At 33.8% G+C, this 23,675-nt stretch overlaps 1 protein-coding gene across 1 annotated transcript in view; it reads left to right on the top strand.

The window, feature by feature from the left end:
- Positions 1-23,675, top strand: part of LOC148942908 (alpha-mannosidase 2-like) — a 322,023-nt gene that overhangs the window by 9,802 nt on the left and 288,546 nt on the right. The window contains exon 2 of the mRNA XM_089102392.1: positions 21,372-21,493. Within this exon, the coding sequence (XP_088958518.1) occupies positions 21,379-21,493 (115 nt within the window). The 5' untranslated portion in view covers positions 21,372-21,378. The remainder of the gene's footprint in view (positions 1-21,371; positions 21,494-23,675) is intronic.

The following is a 23,675-nucleotide window of genomic DNA, read 5'->3' as shown; positions in this document are numbered from 1 at the left end:
TAACCAATTGAAATTTCATTGCCACACTTGAGTGCAGGTTGCTAAGGCTGACCGATCCCTTGGACTAATTAAGTGCCCATTCGTCACAAGAAAACCAGATGTGGTAAAGAAATTCTATACAGCCCTAGTTTGCCCTCATCTTGAATTTCGAATGGTAGTAGCACCCCTGCAATACAAAATGGATGCAGAAGCCATAGAGAATGTACAGAGAAGGGCAACGAAACTTGTCCCTATGCTGCATAATACACTGTATGAACAACGTGTACAGACTTTGAAGTTGCCCACCTTCAGGTAGTAAAACAAGTAGCCACAGCAAAAAACTCTATCTTGCCTGGTCTCAAATAATACAGTTGCAAAGCTTTTTCAGTGTTAGAGAAGTGCCACTATGGAATGGGTAGACATAACAGACAGTCCAGGGAGCCACTATAGACCTATTTAAAGCTGGCGTCAACAAAGATTAGGCAAACTTTGACTAGAAGCTCAGTTGGAAATTTAACTTTAACTGAAGTTTTCACACAACCGCCAGCAAGAAATCTACGTGAGGTCATCACCAACTTATCTTGCTGGCAGTGGCAATTTAGGGTAATAACCCAAAATCATGAATTTAGTCAGTTTGCGTGATATGATGTTCTTACTTCACTTCCCTTCATCAGTTGGCTTGTAAGGCCCAATAAAGCAAATCTTAAAAAAAAAATCAGCACCCCCTCCATTAGAGGGGGGGGAGGGGAGAGGCTTGAATAAATTTGCAAGGACAGTAATTATTGTATTCTGAAATAGTATTGAATAGTCTATTTGTTTGGTCTTACAAAATCAATTTACCAATAATTGTTTCTCACATAAAACTTCCTTTATTTTATGATTTTTTTTATGATGCTTTTGCAACAAACCAAAGAAAAACAACACCTTTCCCATACTAAAGCATAAAGTATCCACTGTAACAACAGTTTTCACCTCCAAAACTTTTAACAAATTATACCACTTTTTAATTTAAACATACTTGACAAATAATTTAGTGACTACTCTAGACTAGATATAGTGTTGCTCAGTTGTTAGTGTAGTGCCACTTGTGGTGGCAGGTACTAATACTGCCACCTACGGTGGCTGTTTTGGCAGATCAATATGCACAAAAAATACTTAGAATCATTTCTTCTATAGATGAAAATACCACTAATTCCATATAATCAATTTTAGCCTTAGTACAAATGGGTTTTGCTTGTGTTCAGATTGTGATTGTAATTTTGTCCATATTTTGATTACATCCCTAGTGCAGTTATTTTCTCTGACATTGTAGTTTAACAGCTTTTTGGCTACTTAGAGGGATGGTGAGATAGGTGAATAAGACTTTCAGGAACAGACACACAACTCAGATTAAGGATATATCTTTGGAGGGTGGTTTGAAGTCGCTTTAAAACCTGGCTCAAATTCTGGGAACTGCTTTGCCAGTGCTTACAATCCTAAAGAGCAGATTATTAGGCCAAAGGTAGAAATTCTCATGAAGCTGAGACTTGTCTCCATAGCATTTTTGATCTGATATATATTGGATTACCTGGATAATGTATTAAAATGATTGGAAATAAAATAATTTTCCTTCAAATCATGGAAATTTCCTTCAAATGGAACCAGAAGATTCAGGAAAGCTGCCTTTCTAGGATGTTTTGATTGTAAAAAATACTCCTAGTCTTGAATTTTCTATATACAAAAAGCCAAGCCATAATGATTGGTATCTACGTTTCTTGTCAAATCACCCCCCTTCTGTGAAAAGTGGGGTAATAATCTCTTTAGTCAACAGAGTTTTAAAAACCTGTTCATGTAATCATGTAAATTCCGAATTAAATTATTTCAAAGATATTCTATTCTGCAATGGCTAACCTAAAACCCTATTGAAAATATCATAGATATACGATTAAAAAAGATAAAACAAGAAAATGGGGAGCCCATCCCCCTTGATTCAGTTATACCGGTAATTGAGAAAAAAACTTTTACCACTTTACCATACATCTTAAAATTTAGCGATGAACTTGAAAAATTTTTAAATAAATGTAATATCTCTGTTTCTTTCAAAACTGGACAGAAAGTTGAACATTTTTTCAACTCAGGGAAAGATAAAACTGACCCTGTACTGGGTAGTGGTGTTTACAGAGCCCCGTGTTCATGCGGGAAATTTTACATTGGTAGGACCCATCAACAACTTGGTGAACGTTTGCATGAACACAAAATTTCAATAGGCTAGACAAGTCCCTGAGATTGGAAAATAAAAATGACAACTTTGATTCTGCCTTGGCTCTGCATATCTTTGAAAATCCTACACATCTGGTTCTTTTTGAGGAGGCAACTTAATATCTATTGTAAATGGCCTACCACACTCTTTTAAAGAGGTAATTGAGGTAAAAAAAATATGTAAACCGAAATTTGGCCATAAATAGAGACACCGGAGATATTTCATTAAGCCCAATATATGACAATTTAATATTGAAAGAATCAATCAATATTTTCGCCCAGTCTAATTTAAGAGAACATATTTGCATATCTAATGAAAACCGAAATTACAGACAACCTAAGACTATTGCAAGGCCAAAAAAAATCTTGCTCAATCATTTTGGTAAATCCTTTTTCATTGATTCCTGCCTGGCTTTTATTCAGTGTCTGTTCTCTTTTTGTCGGATAAACTTCGAAAGGTTAGATTTTTTTTTTCTTTTTTGGTTTTGCACTGAAGACAACTTGGCGGAGGCCCTTGTCGAAATATTTGCTTGTTCTTTTTCGTCTTCATGTTTTGCCACTGGCTGACAAAATCCTCGTTTTCTCACCTCTTTTATTTAATTTTTCATTTATTATTTACTTTCCTCTCTTAGTTTCATATCTCCATACTTCTTTGTTGTTTTTTTTCTTCTTTTTGGGTATATGACAACTATACTAGAAAGCATTGCAAAAACAAACAGGAACTTTTTGACCAGCTCCAAATTGTTGACTGCCTGTGCCTTATTGATATTTTCAGAAGTGGATATGCGCTTCGAATTATGAGTACCCTCACTTTTTCATATGGTCCCTCATCCTACTTTTAGAGCTTCAAATATTATGTGAAGAAACAACCTGTCACAAATATGAAAAAGATTTGTTGGTTGTCCTCTTTTTTCAGACCAAACAACAAAGTGGTTTTAGGTAGGAGCTTTGAAAGTACCCTCAGGTGGGTTAATTTGGACTATAAATTCATTTCAAAAATCTTCTATCTAGTGTTACAAACAAGAGCCTGAAAGCATCCTCAAAAGAGCTAATTTGGTCTACAGAAAAAAAAACCAAACAGCTAATTAAAAATCTATGATAATTTGATTTTGCCCAGCAGTGAAAGGGTGTAAATTTGGTCTTGAGGAGAAGAGCAAACCTGGTCTGCACAAAAAAAATAAAATAAAAAAAAAACTAAAAAAAAAACAAAAACAGCCAAACAGCTAATCGAAAATCTGTCATAATTGTATTTTACTCAGCCGTGAAAACGGTATGAACTAGTGTGTAAGGTTTGCATTTAAGTTTCAAAGCATGCGCCCCTAAAAATTAAGCTGAACTCCTGTATGCTGCCTCTCAAATGGAAATTCCCAGAAAGCAATGTTGTACCATTGAAGAATTATTTGCGGTAATAGAAAAGGTTTGCTCGTGGCGATAGAGATTTCTCCTATAGTGCCACTTATAGGGCTGGAGATTGTGTCAACTAGGCTAGCGCCGCTCTCAATTAATGAGAGAAAATTGAATATGTAGACATACCAATGTGGCTTCTTCTTTCTTGAGCTATCTGGAGATCAGATTCCTTTGGGAGCGTTTACCTTGGAGACTGGCGAACTAATTACCCACTATCGGACTAGACTCAGACATATAAGAGAAACAAACACATATAAAAAGACAATAGATTTATTTAACTTACATGCTTAGTTGTACAGCAACGGGTCACTTCAATGACAACAATGGTGACCGAAATTATTTGCGGTACTAATCGTTTTAAGTCTGACTTCATATTAAAATAAAAAAACACATTTACCCCACTCCCAAACGCAGTTCTTTTGTCCTGCGCTCTAGGGACTGCCTGCCATTGGCTCACGTGCCCCCAGCATATGAATCCTAGTCCAATAATATCTTAAATATTTTTTAGATGATTCAGGATTTCACACAGTTTTTTGTCTTTTAAACTTCCTTGGAAATTTTATGCATTGTATTTTTTTTTGATACAATTATTTGAGCGAAATTCGAACGACTAGCGCCGTTATCTGACTGAAGCTAGAAATGCAATTTCTCTTTTTGCTGATTAAGGAGTTTTCATTTTTGCGACTAGATTTAGCTTAATTATAAGGAGTCTGAATTATCTTTAGAAAGGAACTTTATTTTGGTATTTTAAATGCATCGAAACTGACTTATGGTACTGATCACACGTACCATTACATAATGACGTCCTATCATTAGTTATTGCCCCCCAGGAGTTCTAAAAAGGTTCATTTATTTTTCTTGTTTTATTCTAAGCTACCATCTAAGTTTCGTATCACGGAATCATATGATTTTTGGTTCTAGTTTAGATACTCTACTAAAATTTTTTTTTTCTTTCTTTTTCTATATCTAACACTGATTACTTTTACTTTTCCAATAAGGTTTGGACTATTCTACTTTTACATTAGTTTTTTTTTTGCTGTCTATATGACGTACTAAATACTATCTAAACAACGTTAAATGAATAAAATAATAATATTACACCTAATTCTACTTGTGGTACATACATAAATGATTTATAACATACAATATTTGGTTCAACATATTCACTGATGACATTAAAACACTTCCACCATTGAAATTAAATTTGAATTGTCAAAGTTATTAGGAAGTAACACATGTAGCCTCACATCTATTGATCACCTTTCGTGTCCTTAGTGTACTACACCCTTCTGTTGTAAATTACTGTCCTTCACTCCTTTTGTCCTGGGAAAAATTTCGAAGCACTTACGTTGTGGTTTCTTCATGGAACAGTTTGAGTCTAGTTGTCTTTACACGGTAAGTTTTCCCTAATAGTCAACTAGGAAAGGACCGTTAAATACTTTTCTAATGGTCAACTGAGATATGGTTCGTTCTTCTGCAGGTGCTTAGGTTTTTCTTCTCAGCATATCATTTTTTGGATTTTTGATTCCTATAAGGAAGGTACTCTTACGTAAATCTGTTAATTTCAGACATTTGAAATTTGTTGTTGTCATACTCTGGTGACCCATTTAATATATAGTCTTTAAATTTAACTTCAAACATTTCCAACTATTATCTAACTTCAAATATTGTTAAATATCGTTTATCTTGTACTGCTTGATGGTGTTCTTAGAGTCAAAGTTCAAATTTTCTTTAATTTCTGTTTCAAATATCTTCAAATGTCTTTAAGTGTCATTTGACTTCAAATATTGTTTATCAGTTGCTGATTGATAAAGTTCTCAGGATTAAACTTCAAATAGTCTTTAATTTCATCTTCGAATATCTTCAAATGTCTTTAAATGTTATTCAACTTCAAATATCGTTAAATATCGTTTGTCATGTTCTGATCGATGGGGTTCTCAGCATTTATGTGATTATATAGTTCGTTAAAGCACTTGATACTGAGGTTCAAATATAGTGTTACCTGATACATAATATGGTTCATAGTCGAAGAAACGATGATCGAAGGCAGCTGTTGTTTTCGTAGACGAAGCTGGGATGAAGTTGCCTGGAGTCATGGTTAGTACTCTTCGTTGGTTGATATATGATAAACTAGATGCTACTCGGTCGTATCTGTAATGGGGAGCTTATTGTAATGCTTAATGACCAATGTGTCTGTTTACTTTCCTGTAATAAAAATAGCGCGGCAGAATCACATGTTCTTTGAAGTAAATACATATACAATAGTTCACGCATTAATTTGGTTATAAGTTCTAATCTATTAGACATAATTAAATAAATACACCAATATTGGCACTCACAATGAAAAACTAAAAAAGAAATGTCGTCAAATTTGTTTGGAGGATGGACATATCGATATTAAATACACATAATTTAACCTACAGTATTAAGTTTTATGTATACTTTTATGATATTTTTTTTTCATGCCTTCATTGTTAACGCAAGTCCGTGCTGTATAAAAAACGCATGTTCAGCGTCATAACCGCACCGTTTTACGCAAACGATACTACAATGGGGGAAAAAGACATAACAAGGACGAGTGGAGACCTCTATACCCACTAGATTTCTTATGTATTCCATATTTCTTGGCTTAGACGTTCTCATGGGGTTTCGGGTTTAACGGATGAAATGCAGAGGTCCTTAGTCTCAGGATTTTTCCGTAATTTCAAGTCAACATTGGTGCCTCATATTCGCTTTTCCAATAAGGTAATTAGACGCAGGATTTCCAAGCTTGCCTCCGTAGATTCCAGTTAATGCTTGGCAAAGAATATAAGCATAATGAAGAACTGACATCAATATATTTTTAGAAGGTTATTGTTTGAGCAAATCCTTCAGCACTAAATAAATATATATTATATTAAAGTCTTATTAGAATCCGTTAAGCGAGAAACACCTTCACATTAATAGGGAATTCCTTTTGGGTTTTACTTAGTCGCCATTAGACATTCACAGGGTTTCAATCCATATATCTTAAATGATTAAATGGTTTTAAAATTTTACATATTATAATTGAGATATAATTTCAAAACCGCCGTGAAATTCTACATATAAACGTACCCATAGGTTGTTTGGTTATAGTTACCAATAGTTTGCTATTAGTAAATATATTAATCGTGTAATAAACACATTAATGAGCAATGTTTATGCCTAAAACAATTTTAATCGGCAATAATATAAAATTTTTAATATAATTATACGCTTATTTTCTGGTTGTTTTTTTTTTTTTTTTTTTTTTTATAAAGCTGCCCGATATAATGGTATATCCTAATGAATTTCAAAGTTTAAAAACTAAAATTCTTTTCAAAATACCCGAAGCTCCTATTTATTAGTGTTTACTTAAGATAATAAAAACAAATTTGCTCTATCAAAATATACTGAAAACTGGCTGAAATTTGTACGGGTATAATGGGGTTGAAGAAATATAGGTATCAAGATGAAATCTTTTTGGTAGTCAATATATCATAATTGTATAATTTAATATACATGTTTCTCAAATAAATGTAACATTAACTAAAAAAAAGGGGAAACAGGAAAAAAAATTGACAAAAATAAATGTTTGTTACTAAATGAAGCACAATTTTTTCAAGTTAAACATAAACCTTAGTCTAACTTAAGTTATCAGTTTCTAAATAGTTTATTGATATAATTAAATTTGTATTAATAACTTATTGATAAATTATATTTTAATAAATAATTAAAGTAAAAAATTGAGTACGAAATTGATTATTAGAATAATTAAATAAGAATTTGACTGATATTTTAAGCAAGAAAAACGAACAACACGGCAAGTAAAAAGGAAGATTAAACACTAAAAACCTAAAAATAGACCAAAACACGATTCAGATCAAGCTCTAGCTATGAATAGTGTCATGCTATGCTAGCTATGTTTGCTAGCTAGCTATGAATTTTGCTAGCTAAGTTTGCTAGCTATGAATTTTTAAGTCAAGTTAGGCATATTTGATTTTCTTTTGATTAATTTTCTTCATAGTTAAAATTTTTTTTTTTTTTTCAAATATTAACGTGGAAGGCAGTTTCAGTAGGGATTATACATCTTAGAAAACTCTTACGCCAGTTTTAGAGAGGAGATTTCGCCTTGTCTTAATCCATGTATAAGAACATTAGTAAAGATATCACCGTCATCACCTTGCAGTCTTCTTATTGGTAGAAATTAAACGATAAGTAAAAAATTTTTTTTTTGTTTTTGATGACATCAATTTCTGTTTGGACCTGGGTCGATTTTTAATATAAAAGTAGAGGAGGCCTGAGTCAGTATATATAAGATATAACGTGACTGACTTGCGAAAATCTGTCACAAAAATTAGAGCACAATATATTTCACGGTTAAACCATTGAAATTAAAGAACATTTTTGTCACCGAACTATAGAACGGTGATCTCTCTGTTATTGTATGCGTCATAGCTATAAACTAATAAAATTAAAAATTTTTTAGTCAAGGAGCTAAAGACATTAATGTCTCTGTTTATCTTTGTAAGTAATGTTTAACACAGAGCTGTAGGACAGCATACTTCATTGATATAATATAATTAAATTAAAAAGTTTTTTTTTTTTTTTCTTTTTTTTTTTCGCCTCGGAGCTATAAGAAAGTAAACTCTCTGTTTATCTTTCAAAGCATTCTGATCCAAAAAACGAAAACTTAGCTCACAGAAGTTTCTATTCAACCTTTAAGTATTGTTTTGACTGGCCCTGATTGTCATAAAAATACTAATTTCTTGTACTTGAAGGACTGAAAAATGTACATTCCTATTGTAGTTAAAAAAAAATACAAAAGAATCATGAGCCTTGGACTCCTCTCCAGGCTTCTCACGATACTTGGTCCAACACCACTTGTCGTTCTCAGTCGACCGCGAGCTTCCTACCTTTGGTTATTTTCTGTTCCAACCTTTCTATTATCCTTTGAAAGGGCATAGAAATAACACTAACAAAAATAAGACATCTAAAACTTAATCAAATCCTTACTTGGTTAACTCTACTTGCACACTGTTAAATTTATTATGGCGTTAAATTTATTATCTTTGAAATTTGTCTTTACGTTAATTAGGGATATTTCCATCTGTCAGGTTTTTTAACCGTTCTACCTGACTGTGTCGTGATTTTATCCGCTGGTTCTTGTGGTTTTTTATTTTTCGGTTTGTCTAGCGAAATAATGTCAAATTTTTTTTATTGTTTTTTCAAAAATTCTTGCCCTTTTAATTTCGTGTTTGTCCCGTGTGCGGCTGCTGAGGTCCGCCTAGATTTTCCTATTTCTTTTGCTACTCTTTGGTCTGATTCACCATCAGACTCTTCTGAACTGGTTTCCGACAAATCTGGAGTGGGACTTTTAGAGGTGGCCCTCTTTGAGGTGTCACCTGCCATTCCATCGTAAATTTCTACTCCTCTGGAAGTAGAAGGTTTATTCTCTAAGTCCTCGCCTTGAGTTTTCAACTCGGGAGATTTGAAAGATTCTTGAGAGCTTTGGGAGGAATCAATAGTTTTTGCGGGGTTCCTCCATTGTTTGAAGGCCATGTCTTCAGGGGGATGGGGCATTCTTTGCAATAGAGATTCCCTCCGTGAAGTCCACGTCCAGTCGTGTTTAGGTTTGACCTTGGACACAGTTATATCATGATATTGACCTTGCTGGTCATCCTGGGGGTTTGTCTGTTCGGGTAAGATACTGTGGCTCAATTTTAGTGAGAAATTTATGTGATCCATGGCGTATTGTAGACTTGAGTTGGTTAGCTTTTTGGGAGGAGTGTTATTCACAGTGATAACAGGGGTTTCCAAGACTCGGTAATACTACTTCTGCAAAGACGGGTGCCTATCGATCGGTGTTGCAGGGGAAACCATATCGTCTGGAAATCTTTTGGGGGGACATGGGGTCGATATTCTATCGGGGAAGAATTGGGTTTTTGGAGATATTGTATAATCTAAATCTCCCGCGCTCGCCGATGAATAACTTTTTGGACTTTTTGGCGTTTTAATTTTAGGAAAAAGTCCTGGTCTTATGAATTTCTTCTTAGGAACAACTAGATTTTGCATTGACAAAAATTATTAAAAGTTTTGTTCATCACTTTCATTTTCAAAATAATCTTGTTTAAAATTAAAGGGTTTTAGCTCTGCCAGTCTTGACCTAGGGGGCTCATTTTTCGAATCTGACGAATGAGTAGAAGAGGGATGTGACATCCACCTCTCTGGAAATGTTGTTGTTTTTATTCGGCTTACATGCACCTTGTAAGTTTTTCCACTATCGGGGTTCTCCATTTTAAAGGTATATTCATTATCGTACTTTTTGACTATTCTGTAAGGCCCAGAATATTTGTTGTAAAGTTTTTTTCATTACTTTTTTGCCTCGATCTTTAGGTAAACTAAGTCTCCTATTTTGAAATCTATATTCCCCTTAACTTTGGGTCGGTTTCTTAGCTCTTGGTTAATTTTACATTTTTCCAACTCTTGCCTAACTATTTTATAAGTTTTCCTCATCCTGTTTATGAATTCTTGTTTATAATCTTCTGAGTCGTGATAATATTTCCGAGATTAAATAATATAATAATAAGGGATTCTAAAATATAGACCAAAAATTAAATAAAAATGATTGTCTGTGGTTGTTTCGGTATAAGCAGTGTTGATTACGTTGGTTAAATAAGGTAAGAATTTATCCCAGTCGCTCCTATTGTCTTTAGTATAAATACTTAGAACGTTCGAAAATATTTTATGCGTGTTTTATATTTTGACATTGGCTTGTGGATGGTACGGCGCTGTCACCAATTTATTTATATTAAGGAAACTCAATAAATTTTTTGTTACTTTTGCAACAAAATTGATCCCGTTTTCGCTAAAAATTCTATTAGGAATCCCAAATTGTACAAATAATTTTGCTAATGCCCTACTTGTGGCATAAGCACCTTGATTTTTTAAAGCTTTTGCAAACGTAAATCCGGAAAAATGATCTATAACCGAAAGAATACAAATATTATTTCTGCTGGAAACAGTGAAGTATCCTTGTGTCCCGAACAGGTCGACTGAACGGACCTTAACGTGGTATGTTACTACCGGAATCCTTCCAAGTGGAGGACTTGGGTCAGCTGGGGATATTGTTCTTATATTACATTCCTTACATGTATTTACAAAGTCTGTAAGTTTTGTCAGTGCCGATGGTACGTAAAAGTATTGTTTTAACTTATGGAACGTTCTCATAATTCCTAGATGTCCACCTGTGTCTGAATGAAAATATTCAAATGCAGGCCCTATCAAGTTTTGTGGTAATATAGGTATTATCGAGGTTTGGTTTCTATTTGTCTCAGCAGTCATAATTCTACAAAGTATTTGTTCATGCAGATCATAGTAGAAATTATCTATCTCTTTTCTAATAGTTTTGAATTTATCCGGTAACGCCTTATCATTCAAAAAATAATCAATTAGTGCTACACGTATTTCGTCCTTTTTTTGATTTCTTTTTATATTTTCTAAAGACAAGGGACAATAGTTAATCTTATTTTCTTTTACTGCGTCTTTGACTTTGTTTTTCTTACATCCATGTTTGCTTTTAGCATTGAAAGCATTAACTTCATTTTCTTCATTTTCCGACGGACCATTTTCTGGATATCTACTCAAACAGTCGCAAGCTGCGTTTTGTTTTCCCTTTAAATGTTCAAATTTATAATATAGGTCTTGGATTTTCATAATCCATCTAGCTAGAATGCCCGTGGGATTTTTAAGTGTGAACAAGTACTGCAAGCTTTTATGGCCTGATCGTAATATAGATTTTCTACCAATTAAATAATGCCTAAATTTGTCCAAGTGGTAGATAATAGATAGTAATTCTAAGTTTGTGGTGGAATAGCTGTTTTCGCCCTTCGATAAAGTTTTACTTGAATAGAATATAACTTTTTCTATTTGTTAAGGTGTTCCCTGTAGAGGGTTAGGGTTTTCTACTGGGATTGTTTGCGAAAGGATAGCACCTATCCCCTTTGAGCTAGCATCAGTGGTAACGATGAATTTTCCGTTTTCGAAATCAGGGAGTGATAAAATTGGTTCAGAAGTGAGCACCTGTTTGAGTTGTTCTAGGGACGTTTGAGCTTCCTGGGACCAGGTAACATTATGGGAGTTTCCTTTGGTTAATTCCGTGAGGGGTTTCGCAATTTGGGAATAATTGCGTAAAAATTTTCTAAAGTAGCCAGTAAGTCCTAAAATTCCCTTAATTCTTTCATAGTTCTGGGGGGCTTGAGGTTTTCAACACATTTTATTTTATCAGGGTCTGGGGATATCTCTCCCTGGGTTACTACTACTCCTATAAATTTAATTTTGGATTGAAATAAATTTACTTTCTCAGGCCGGCATTTTAAATTTCCTTGCCTGAACTTCTCGAACACCTCAGCTAAAGTTGCCAAGTGTTGCTCAGTGTTTTCACCCACGCATATAATATCATCAACAAAATGAATTATATTCCTTAATCCTCTCAACAGGTGCAATAGGGGTCTACATAACGCGCTTGAACTTGTTTTAAGACCAAATGGTACCCTTAAGTATTCATAAGATCCATATTCGGATGCTGTAAATGTAGTTTTATGGACATCCTTTTCAGCTATTTTCACTTGGTGGTAGCCTTGGGTAAGATCCAAAGAAGTAAACATTGTGTTTTTGCTTGAAATTGAGTCAAGAATTTCGTCTATTCTTGGTAGAGGAAATTTATCGCTAACTACTTGTTTGTTGAGAGCCCTATAATCTACTACGAGTCTAAGATCTCTATTCTTTTTTGGTACTAAGATTACTGGTGCACTATACGGACTTATACTTGGGCGTATAATTTCGTTTTTTTCTAATTCATGGATTTCATTTTTTAACCACTCTTTGTGCTTATATGGCACACGGTATGGCTGTTTTGCTACAGGATTACCAGTCATTAAAATTTAATTCTTATAAAATTGAATAAGCCCGATATAATCTTCAGATTCAGAAAATAAATCCTTAAAATTACATAATAACTAGCATAATTTTTGATTAAGTTCCATATACGTAATATGATCCATTTTAAATTTGTTTAAAAATTGCGATTTAGTCAAAGGATATTCGTTATTTGAAGTTTTAATACCGTTAACTAGGTTTCGTTTAGAATTTTCCCATGTATTTAAATCATTTTCCGTTAAAACCTCGATTTGGACTAAACAAGTCCCCTTTTTAATTTTAATTGTATCGTTTTCCTGGTTATTGGATACCCAAATAAAACCTTTACTTTTGTCATATGATATAATCTGGTCCTCGCATAACAGATTTTCGGGTATTTCAGCCGGTGTCGCAAACAACTTTTCTAATATGCTAATTTTTGGCTCGACCATTTGTAGTATTGGGACTTTTTGCATCGTTTAGGGAGAGATTTGTGTTTCCCTTATCGCAAATCTGCAATATCTCTCTTTATTATCATTGTTTATTAGATTCATAGTGGCGCGATGCTGCGCCATTGCGGCATCTTGTGGCTTCACGTTAGGTTTTACTATGTTTTTCCACAATTCCACTATTTTCTTAATTTCATTTGATCTGTATTGTCGCATATCTCCTATTTTTATTTTCGCAGATTCAATGTTGTTATTATTTAAATTTACTTCATTTCTGCTATATCTCTCAGGATAATTGGACAAATTTCCAATTATGCTCTGTCTTTGCGAGACATGATGCTCAAAATACTTCGACATTATACCACTAGAAATTTTGTTTACTGGTATGTTGTCTTTGTAACCTAGGTCACGATTTCTTAAGTTTGAAATTTTTTCCTACACCTTAGCTGGGTATACCAGTTTGTCATTGGCTACGTCTAATAATATTCTATTAGACATTAGAAAATTTGTCCCTATAATAGCTTCATATGGGAGATTATCACATATAATAAAATTTGTCATGAATGTTCTACTGTCTCTTTTTATGTTTAGGCAAATTGACCTTTTTGCATTTAATTTATGGCCTGTAATACTTGTTAAATTGGGATTATTGGGGTTTTTTTGTCGCCTAATGTGCAGAGGCAACATATTAAATACGCAAGAGTTTATGATATTTATAGTAGCTCCACTGTCAACTAAGGCCGTAAAGTAAACGTTTTCTACACAAAAATCATTAAATATAGGTAACTTATTAATAATATCACTACAAGAAGGCACTAGTATTGTTTTGGACCTATTAAATATCCCTGGCACCCTCTGGGTCCAATGTATGTTTCTGAGGGGCCAGAAGCGTTCTCCTGAGAATATATTACTTGTCTCGGTGCCTGTTATACGTATTCAGACGTACTAGGCCCTGTAGGCACGTTTAAAAGATTTACGTCTATCCGTCTTCGCCATATCGACTTGTGGTAACGTGGATGTCTCGTGTCAGTGTCGTTTGCTGGCGCTGTTTTCCAGTGCTGTTGGCTTGTAAAATTTTAATTTATCATCGGCAAATTTTCATGATTTTTATATTGCATTCTCGCCTTATATTGGCCTTGGCGAGTATTTGGGTTTTCAGGCCTGTAATTAATTTGCCTGTTGGGGAAAGGGCTATACAGATTTGTTTGGTACGCATTATAAGGTACTGATTGGCGCAATCCCCCCTTATTATAGTCTATTGCACGACCGGTGCAAAAATTTGTTCTTCTGAACAAATGGTTACCGTAATTTTGCGTATTACCGACAGCATTTCTTGGTATGGGATTGGTGGCACTCTATTGCTATGTGGCCCACACGATTGCAGTTTTAGCATAGCAGTAGCGGCGGGGTAATGGGCTGAAATTGGATGTTTGTTGGCCGATTTGGTTAGTGCGTTTTTTGTTTGTTTTTCACATGGGCGTTTTCCCTTGGAAATACCTTTGTTTCCGCCTTATAGCCCTTTTCAATTATGTTCTCGGGTGGTTCGCCGCTGCTGCTTATTTTTTCATTATTATGATTATCAACCAATTTATAAACTTCAATTAGTCACTCTATCTCTTGGACTGCAAGATCCAACGTCTGAATATTCTTAGATATTAATACTCTATATGGTTTTGGGGGTAGCCCTTGCAAAAAGGTATTTAGTATGACTTTTTCATACAGTTGCCCAGAACCACTTCCGTATTTTGCTTCTACAGAAATGCGTATGTTATCAAGATATTCCCTTATATTTTGTGAAAAATCAAAGTTCACTACTCCATGTTTTAATTTATTTATTGAACTGGTTTCTATAAATCTCTCTTTGAATGCTTTTAATAAGTCATCAACCGTATTTATTGGCAAGTTGGCGTTATTCCCTATGGTATGCTCGACCTGTTTTAGAAAGGTTAAGGCCTGGCCTCTTAATCTTAGAAGCAGCATGTCTTTTAACGCTCCAACGTCTGTTTTTGTTAATTGTACAAACTGGGTCAATTGGATATTAAATTCGTCAATATCTGATTGACCATTGTATTCCGGGATAGATTTTGCAATCTCTATATTTTTTGCGACCAACTTTTGCACTATTAGTAATTCATTAAGATTGTCCATGTTTTTTTTTGCGTTTATATCAATTTAAAATTTTACTTAACCTATTTTGGGGTAGGCTATTATCTCCTATGAGATATAAGGGGTTTCCTATCGTAGCCTAGCGGTTATAGGCCTAATCAATTTTCTTATATGTCTGTATCTTTCCAAAAATTAAATTTGAATTACAAATTTTAAACGGTCTAACTAGTTCGCAGTTTTCCTCCAATTTCCGACACGTGCCATTTGTACCATTGAAGACTCATTTGTGTTAATAGGAAAGATTTGCTCGTGGCGATAGAGATTTCTCCTGTAGCGCCGCCTATAGCGCTGGAGATTGTGTCAACTAGGCTAGCGCCGCTCTCAATTAATGAGAGAAAATTGAATATGTAGACATACCAATGTGGCTTCTTCTTTCTTGAGCTATCTGGAGATCAGATTCCTTTGGGAGCGTTTACCTTGGAGACTGGCGAACTAATTACCTAGTATCGGACTAGACTCAGACATATAAGAGAAACAAACACATATAAAAAGACAATAGATTTATTTAACTTACATGCTTAGTTGTACAGCAACGGGTCACTTCAATGACAACAATCGTGACCGAGATTATCTACGGTACGCACCGTCTTAAGTCTGTAATCGTGTTAAAATTAAAAAAACACATTGATCACGCTCACACCCCTAGTTCTATTGTGATGCACTATATGGACTTCCTGACAATGGCTCACGTGCCCCCAGGACGCGAATCCTCGTTCAATAGTATCTTAAAAATATTTCAGATGATTCAGGAGTTCACACAGTTTTTCGTTTTTTAAACTTCCTTGGAAATTTCATACAGTGTATTTTTTTTTGCTACAATTATCTTAGCAAAATTCGAACGACTAGCGCCGTTGTCTGACTGAAGCTAGAAATGCAATTTCTCTTTTTGCTGATTAAGGACTTTTCATTTTTGCGACTAGATTTAGCTTAATTATAAGGAATCGGAATTATCTTTAGAAAGGAACTTTATTTTGGTATTTCAAATACATCACATCTTACTCATGGTACAATGTAGCTATTAAACGATTCTTATTCCTTGTTATTCAAAATAATTAGCAAAGAACTAATTTATTTTAATGTGCTACTAATTCAGTTAAATACTGATTTGGTCATTAATGTTCAAAGTACAAAAGTGGGACTTTGAAGCCTTGGCTACATTCAAGCTTCAAATAATAGCACTTTCAAAAATAGCTGAGACTAGCCTAAATATCCTGGATTTGGGGACTTAAGGTACCTTCTTTTTTAGCTCAAACAGGTTATAGGAAAGAGCTTGCAAAGTCAATAGTAACCAGAATCAATTATTTTTTTAGCAACAATGTCTCATAAGTAGCACAAAACCGATGCTTAAGTAAAGAGCAATACGGCTTCAATGTATTATTTTTTCTCACTTGGCCACTTCTTCTGGAAGGAGTTAATGCTGAAACTTTAGAGGGGGCTCATTCAATTGGAAATTGAAGGTTCTAATGCTATTTTTAAGGGTCTCTTTTCTTCCTGCCCCCCTGCTTTGTACAACCTCAAAAGACATTTGAATAGAATTTTGACCTAATCATTTTGTTCAAAATAATCAAAAGTCAGAATAACAGGGACGGCGTGGGACAAAGACTTTAACTTATGCAAGCTATATGTTTCACACGTAACAAAGCACACATTACGCTCTGGTCTTTAGAAGGCTTAGGGGCTTTAGTCCCTTCTCCTGATTGTTCCAATTCCTGTTTATATTAGGTCAGACTTCATTATTCATTGTAATTTCTGTTTAAATGAGGTCTTGTTATTTATTGTTAATAATTTTGTTTGTTTATCTTTGAATTATTGCTTGACTTTGTTTCTGCTCATCTTTGGCTTAATACAGCTGTATAAAAGACTTATTTTGTGAGTTTATTATTTTATTAAGTCATAAGAAATCATCTCTTTATGGGGATTCTAATTATGTAAAATTTATTACATTTAAGCTTAAGTCTATCAAAAGTTATTTGAATAGGGAAATTACACAATTTTAGAAAAGGATTAAAACACCCCAAAGGTGGCTTGATCTTAAACTTAGATAATCAAATTCAGCTCTTTGAACACCCTGTAAAAGTTTTCCAGCCCATCTTTGCAAGCATCACCATATTTACAAAATTTTTGCATTTTTTCAAGAAGAATGTTCACAAATGTGTCTGTTTCTATTTTTGCTGATTTTTCCTCATGTGTCAAATCCGTTGTTGCAGAATATTAAAAGAATACTAATTAAAAAGGAAACAGCCAGCTCGTGTTTTGTTTTTAAGGAACAAAAGAGATAAGGATTGGCAAAAGAGATCTAAAAAGATTGTTTAAAACAGTTTTTAATTATGTTAATAGAACAAAGTTTTCAACAAAAAGTACAGAGTGATGTTAAACTTAAGAGAAGGAATAATCCATTCATATGAGAAGTAGAATTAAAAATAAACAAAAATCCCTATGAAAGGGACAATGAACAGAAAGAACACTAAAAAAGAACGTCAAACTTATAATCTGCGAAATTAACACAAGTAAGTAGGCCTATGGTGTTGCCACGCCTACACAGACACACGTAGAATGTTATTTGAAATTGACTGAAAAATAAACAAATTATTTAAACTGAAATTTTATGTAGCCAGTTGAAATTCTATACATTTGAAAAGAATGGATGTGCATGGAAGCCATGGTTGGTAGGAGGTAAATGGCAGTAGACTGGTACGACTAAACTGATTATCACCAATGTATCAGAGGCAACACACTACTTCTGCGACTACTACCACTAGGCTACTTGTGACTAGTGTTATTACTTGTGACTACCACTAGAATTTGTAACTATTAGGTTACTGCTGCTTGCAACTACTACTATTACTTGTGACTACTACTACTATAACTTCGTGACTACTAATTTGCAACTACCACTACTGCTCTCGACTAATAATGCTACTATTGAGTGCTACTACGGTACTGCTTGTGACTACTACTACGAAAAACTCAGGGAATGCTGAGTGGGGTATGGAACTGAATCAGAAGATATTAGATGCACCCAGGTTGTCAAAAAGACATATCTTTAATATCTCAGGAACGGCTATGGGTATTAATTAGAAACTTTTAGGGAGTGTTGAGGGGGGGGGGGGTTAAGCTCAACCAAAATATACTATTTTCAAAAGAGTTATATGTCTAATATCTCAGGAACAACTAAGCGCAGTAAGTTGAAACTTTCAGAAAATATTGAGGGGATGTTGAAATACATCAAAAGACACTAAGTGCTTCCAGATTGCCAATATACCGTATCTACAATGTCTTATGAACAGTAAAGGGTATTAAATTAAAACTCTATTTTAATGCCGAGGAGAGTAATGAACTAAATCAAAATACACTATATGCATTCAGGTTGCCGAAATAGTGTGTCTTCAATATCTCAGGGATAGCTAAGCATTTTGAGTTGAATCTTTTCGGGCAATATTTAGGAGAAAGTTGAACCAAATCAAATGAAACTATGTACATTCAGGTTGTCGAATTGGCGTATCTACAGTATCTCAGAACGATAAATGTATTAAGCTGAAATTTTAATAGAACATTAAAGGGAGCGTTAAACTCAATCAGACGACGTTTTATGCATCAAGATTGAATTATAATAAAGTCCTATTATAATTTAAACTTAAAACGACCAGAAATTATTATTATAGAATATCCGAAACCCCAAACGAGCAGAAATTAAAATGAATAATCACGTCAAAGATAGAGATAATGGATACTGATATAGATGAAGAAATAAATCGTAAAATGAGTAGGAATTCAAATAAATATCCAAGTCAAACTTAAACAAACAGAATTTACTACTAACAGCAGTTTAAGTGCTACCCTCCATACCTTATCTGTAAGCCTTCTCTTTGTTATTGCGTCATTTAACACTTTATAGAAAAATAAGCACGTTTTAACCTTTTATAGTTATAACAAGGGAAAGTTAAACATTTTGTTCAATAAAATGTTGAATTTTGAATTGCTGAGATTTCCAGGAATCAATATCATTATGTATCTAACGTTCAGTTTATTTACAATAGTGGTTATCAGCCATCTTGATTAATAAGCTATTTTTTATATTTTATTTTTCCTCGGGGTTTTGGAAATTTAGACCACACTGTTTAAATACAAAAGTTTCCAGTAAAAGGCGAATGACTCAATAATCTTTAGAGCGTTTACGGATGAGGAGGGGAGGAGGAGAGGAGGAGGATTGCATTAGCTACACAACTGTTTTTAGTAATTGCTGTCCTTTTTTAGTTTGACTTTAGTATCTATTTGAAGTTATACTTGCTTTAGGGATTTATTTGATATTATTCACTATCTCTATGTTTGATACGATTACGGATGAGAGGGAAGGGATCACATTAGCTACACTACTGTTTTGAGTGATTGCTGTCCTTTTTTAGTTTGACTTTAGTATCTATTTGAAGTTATACTTGCTTTAGGGATTTATTTGATATTATTCACTATCTCTATGTTTGATACGATTACGGATGAGAGGGAAGGGATCACATTAGCTACACTACTGTTTTGAGTGATTTCTGTCCTTTTTAAGTTAAACTTTAGTATCTTTTTGAATTTATACTCTCTTTAGGGATTTATTTGATAATCTATGGCAGTATCCACTATCTTTATGTTTGATACGATTCTTTGTTTTGATTACTGTTTCTTTAGGGTGCTATTTATTCTTTAATAGTAATTTCTGTTTTTTTTAGTTTCAAATAGTATAGGCTTTTATTTTTTCTTGCTTTCAGTTTTGACATAACTTTTTACTTTTCTTATAATATTATTTTTAGGAAAGTTTTTTTTTGAATTAATTAACACAAAAGAAAATACTTTTCTGAATGTTTTTGCAATAATTTGACTTTTTTACATATTTTAGGGAAAAAAAAAAACAACTTAAGATCATTGCAACATGCTAGGATTGGATAGGCTTATTATGATCTAGTTTTAAAGGAAATTTCTTGCACAAAATCAATGCCAAAAGCTGAATTTGGCAGAATTCAGTCAAAATCTTTTTGGCTGATTTGTGATTGCAAAATCAGGCAAATCTTAAAAAATTTAATGAATTTAGTTTTTTTTTGATGCTGAGATTCCAAATTTAACTAATAACTTCTGCTAGCTTCTCTTGAGTGCCCTAGGTTGACTGTTTAATAATTCTAAATTTCTGGAATTCCAATCTCTAAAATTTCCTGTTTTTCAATGTGGAGTGCAGGTATTTATGCTGAAATTTGGTTTTGTTTCAATAATTTGTCGACTCTATTGCCTTTGGAGCCGTAACTAATTAAACCCGGCTCTACCCATCTTTTCTCTTGCAAGGCGCGCTGACTAAAGCCCGAAAGTGGGAAGAACTTTTACCTTGACATTTCCCACTTGACTTATTTTCCTAAATGAGTAATTTATTAAATACTATATACATTTGTATTCTATTTTAGATTTGATTTTGTTTTAATCTTAAAGTAATTGCTTTCAAAGCCCTTTTTTGGGTACTGTGACGGAGAAGGACTACTAATCCAAATAATGAGAAGGGGTAAGATTAAAATAAGTCTACAAGTGAAGTTACATTTGTACTTTAGACTTAGGTTCAATTCTTTCTAAAAAGTCTATTTCAATTTCTCACTTAAAACCACCTTTTTTCCTACCCCTCCCGTGTATGTAGGTATGCCCTTAACTTTCTGTGCTTTTTGTAGGTAGGGATCACAAGGACCCCCCTTAAGTTAGAAACTTCAATTTTTAAATTAGTTTTCTCAGGAGAAGGCTAGCAAATGTACGCGTAAGATATGCAGCTCTTATTTCTCTTTCTTGGTTCCTCTATCCAGGGCAGTCTTACCCCCCTCCAAAGTGCTGGTGCTCGGTACACCTATTATTTTATTGCATTATTCTAATTGAAAACTATCTGTCTTGATTATGAAATTTGAATTTTTTTTTTTTTTTTAATTTTTTAGAGAGAGAATTAATTTATTAGAAAAAAAAACAACGAGGAAAAAAAACATGGAAAAATGTCTAGTTGTGGATCTCTAGGGAGCCTGTGCAGCTAAAACAATACAATAAATTCCTCTATAGGCTGTACCAACTAAGAGACCAAATAAAACTTCACATGAAAAAACACACACAGAGCTATATGATTTTTGTTATCCTACTAAGCTTAGCAAATGTATAAACTATTAACAAGAGGATATGATTAGCTTTATTATTTCTCAGTTTCATTTTCTATTTCAGCTTGAAAATGCTCAGAATAAAAGCAAATATGCTAATATATTCTGTGATCATTGGCTGTTTTCTTCTCACATATTGGTATTTATTTGACGGCTTATCAAGAAAACCATCAGAACCCCTTGATGTTGTAAGTAGTTTTTTTTTTTCAGAACTTAGAACCTAACTTTGTGAGCTAGAAACAATATCCCTTTTAAAACGTGGTCATTTGCAGAAATGTAAATATTACAAAACAAACGTTAGTTTATAAGAATGTTGAGTTTGGTTCTAGAATTTGTCATTTTCTGTACTAAGAATTTGGCCCCAGAAACTATTGTTTTTTTCCATTAATCTAATTACATAGTATTGGATTTGCCTGGCATAGTCAAGAATTACGCCGATTGTTTTGATCAAACTGTATTCTATATATTTCTAAGAAGTTTTTCCGTACCTCCAAAGCTGTAAAACCTCAGAAGAAACTTATAGATGAAAAGAATAGATGGTGCCAGTATAGGTCTACGCGGCGAAAATTTAAGAAGAAACAGACTATAAGAAAATTGTTTATGAGGATAATATGGGTGTGGTTGGGGGCGGGGGCGGGTGGACGCCAAAAAGTTTATTTTTTTTTGCTGAAACTGTTGAATTGGAGTTAGGGTGAGGATGTAAAACAACGACCCGTACCTACCTGGAAACAAATATAAATATCTAAAATCAAACTTTTAGTTTCATTGTGTGCCTAGTGCGACTTATAAATGTAGGTATAGCTTTGCCTTAAGTCATTTTTTGCTAAGGAATCAAAATTTTAGGAGGATGAACTGCAAGGGAATTGGTTCTGGGAGAAAACTTTCTGTCAGAACCAATCCCCTTTTAGTGTGGGAGGAATAAGTTCCGATTTTTAGGTCGGAATTGTTGAACTATCTTTCAGATCAATCCAGGGGATGTCATGATCTTCATACATTAGTTGAAGATGATCTGACAATGAAGTATGTGTATAATGTAAATGCAACTAAACAGGCTTGCTCAAAAAGCAAATAGGGTCTGTTACACATAATATGTTATACTTATATGTTACACACATATTACATATTATATCTGAATCAGTCATAGATTTTCCATTGGGCTGTATTAATCGTTTGTGAGTCATTGTTAGTGTATTTTTTTAAGTGTTTGCGATGGTAAGTGTTTTTATTATGTAGGTCGCTTTCTCCAGACTCCCCAAGTGCATTTTTGTATGTAGAGTGTGTTCAAACATATTGTTATTATTATACATTATTGTTACATACGGTATTATATATTACATATCATATGTTACACATAATATATAAAGCTGCTTGTAAGCCAAATTGAATAAGCTTGTAAAATAAACAACAAATAAGAAGTTCATCTAGCAGTTGGTAGATAAAATTGTTGTCAGTCTTCATTATATAAGTTATCTTACGCTGTTTATATCAGTAATTTTGCCATTGCCAGGCGGCGAGAACTAAAATTTTTTTTTTTTTTTAGATAATCGGTCTATTAATAACCACTATAACCAGTAAATGACAAACATAACTTAAAATAAAGCTTGCGTAATAAGCAGCTGAAAAAGAAAAAACAAATAGAGACAAAAGTTTGCAAAAGTGTTTTCGTAGCTGCTTAAAAATTCAAACAGCATGGATTTTTTTTCCTTTTTGTGAGTTGGTCTGGAGAGAATATATATCAATCTAATTTTGTATCATGCATTTTACATTTCTTAAAGACCAATCGAGGTTAAAACCCCAGGCTTTTTTTTTAAATATTCAAAGGTGTTTGCACCTCTAGTTGAATAAGTCACTAATAAATCCAATGAGGTGAATGAGTGGTCATTATTGCGTAGCCTAAAGGATGAAAAAATGGAGAAGTCCCTAAATGGTCAATAGGAAAACCAGATCTAGGGGCAGGGGTCTTTATTGATTCTGATAGTACTTTACCTCCACTTGAACATGCAATATACTGTTGCTATCAAGGCCGTATCCAGGGGGGTTACCCGGTTTGAACCCTCCCCCCCCGAAATTTTTGACCGAGTCGAAAATAAGTCGAAAATTAGTAAAACCTAGGTAAAAATCAGTAAAATTAGTCGAAAACTGAGTCAAAAATTAGTAACCCCCCCCCCGAAAAAAGTCAAAAACTAGTAACCCCCCCCCCCCCCGAAAAAAATCCTGGATCCGCCCTTGGTTGCTATCCCTACATAATGACTGTAGCACCAAGTTAGTGAAGGTCATCACGCTGGTTAACGCCGGTTCTCTATCCCATCTCATTCAAATATCTCAACTTCAAATTTATAAATAAGAAACATCAAGCAAATGTGTCATT

The sequence above is a fragment of the Artemia sp. Qi Xiang Cuo genome, chromosome 16 (genome assembly GCF_049724085.1).
Source record: "Artemia sp. Qi Xiang Cuo chromosome 16, ASM4972408v1, whole genome shotgun sequence".
Classification (NCBI taxonomy): Eukaryota; Metazoa; Arthropoda; class Branchiopoda; order Anostraca; family Artemiidae; genus Artemia; species Artemia sp. Qi Xiang Cuo.
Note: the sequence above shows the minus strand (reverse complement) of the source record. Positions and strands in the feature narration are given on the sequence as shown.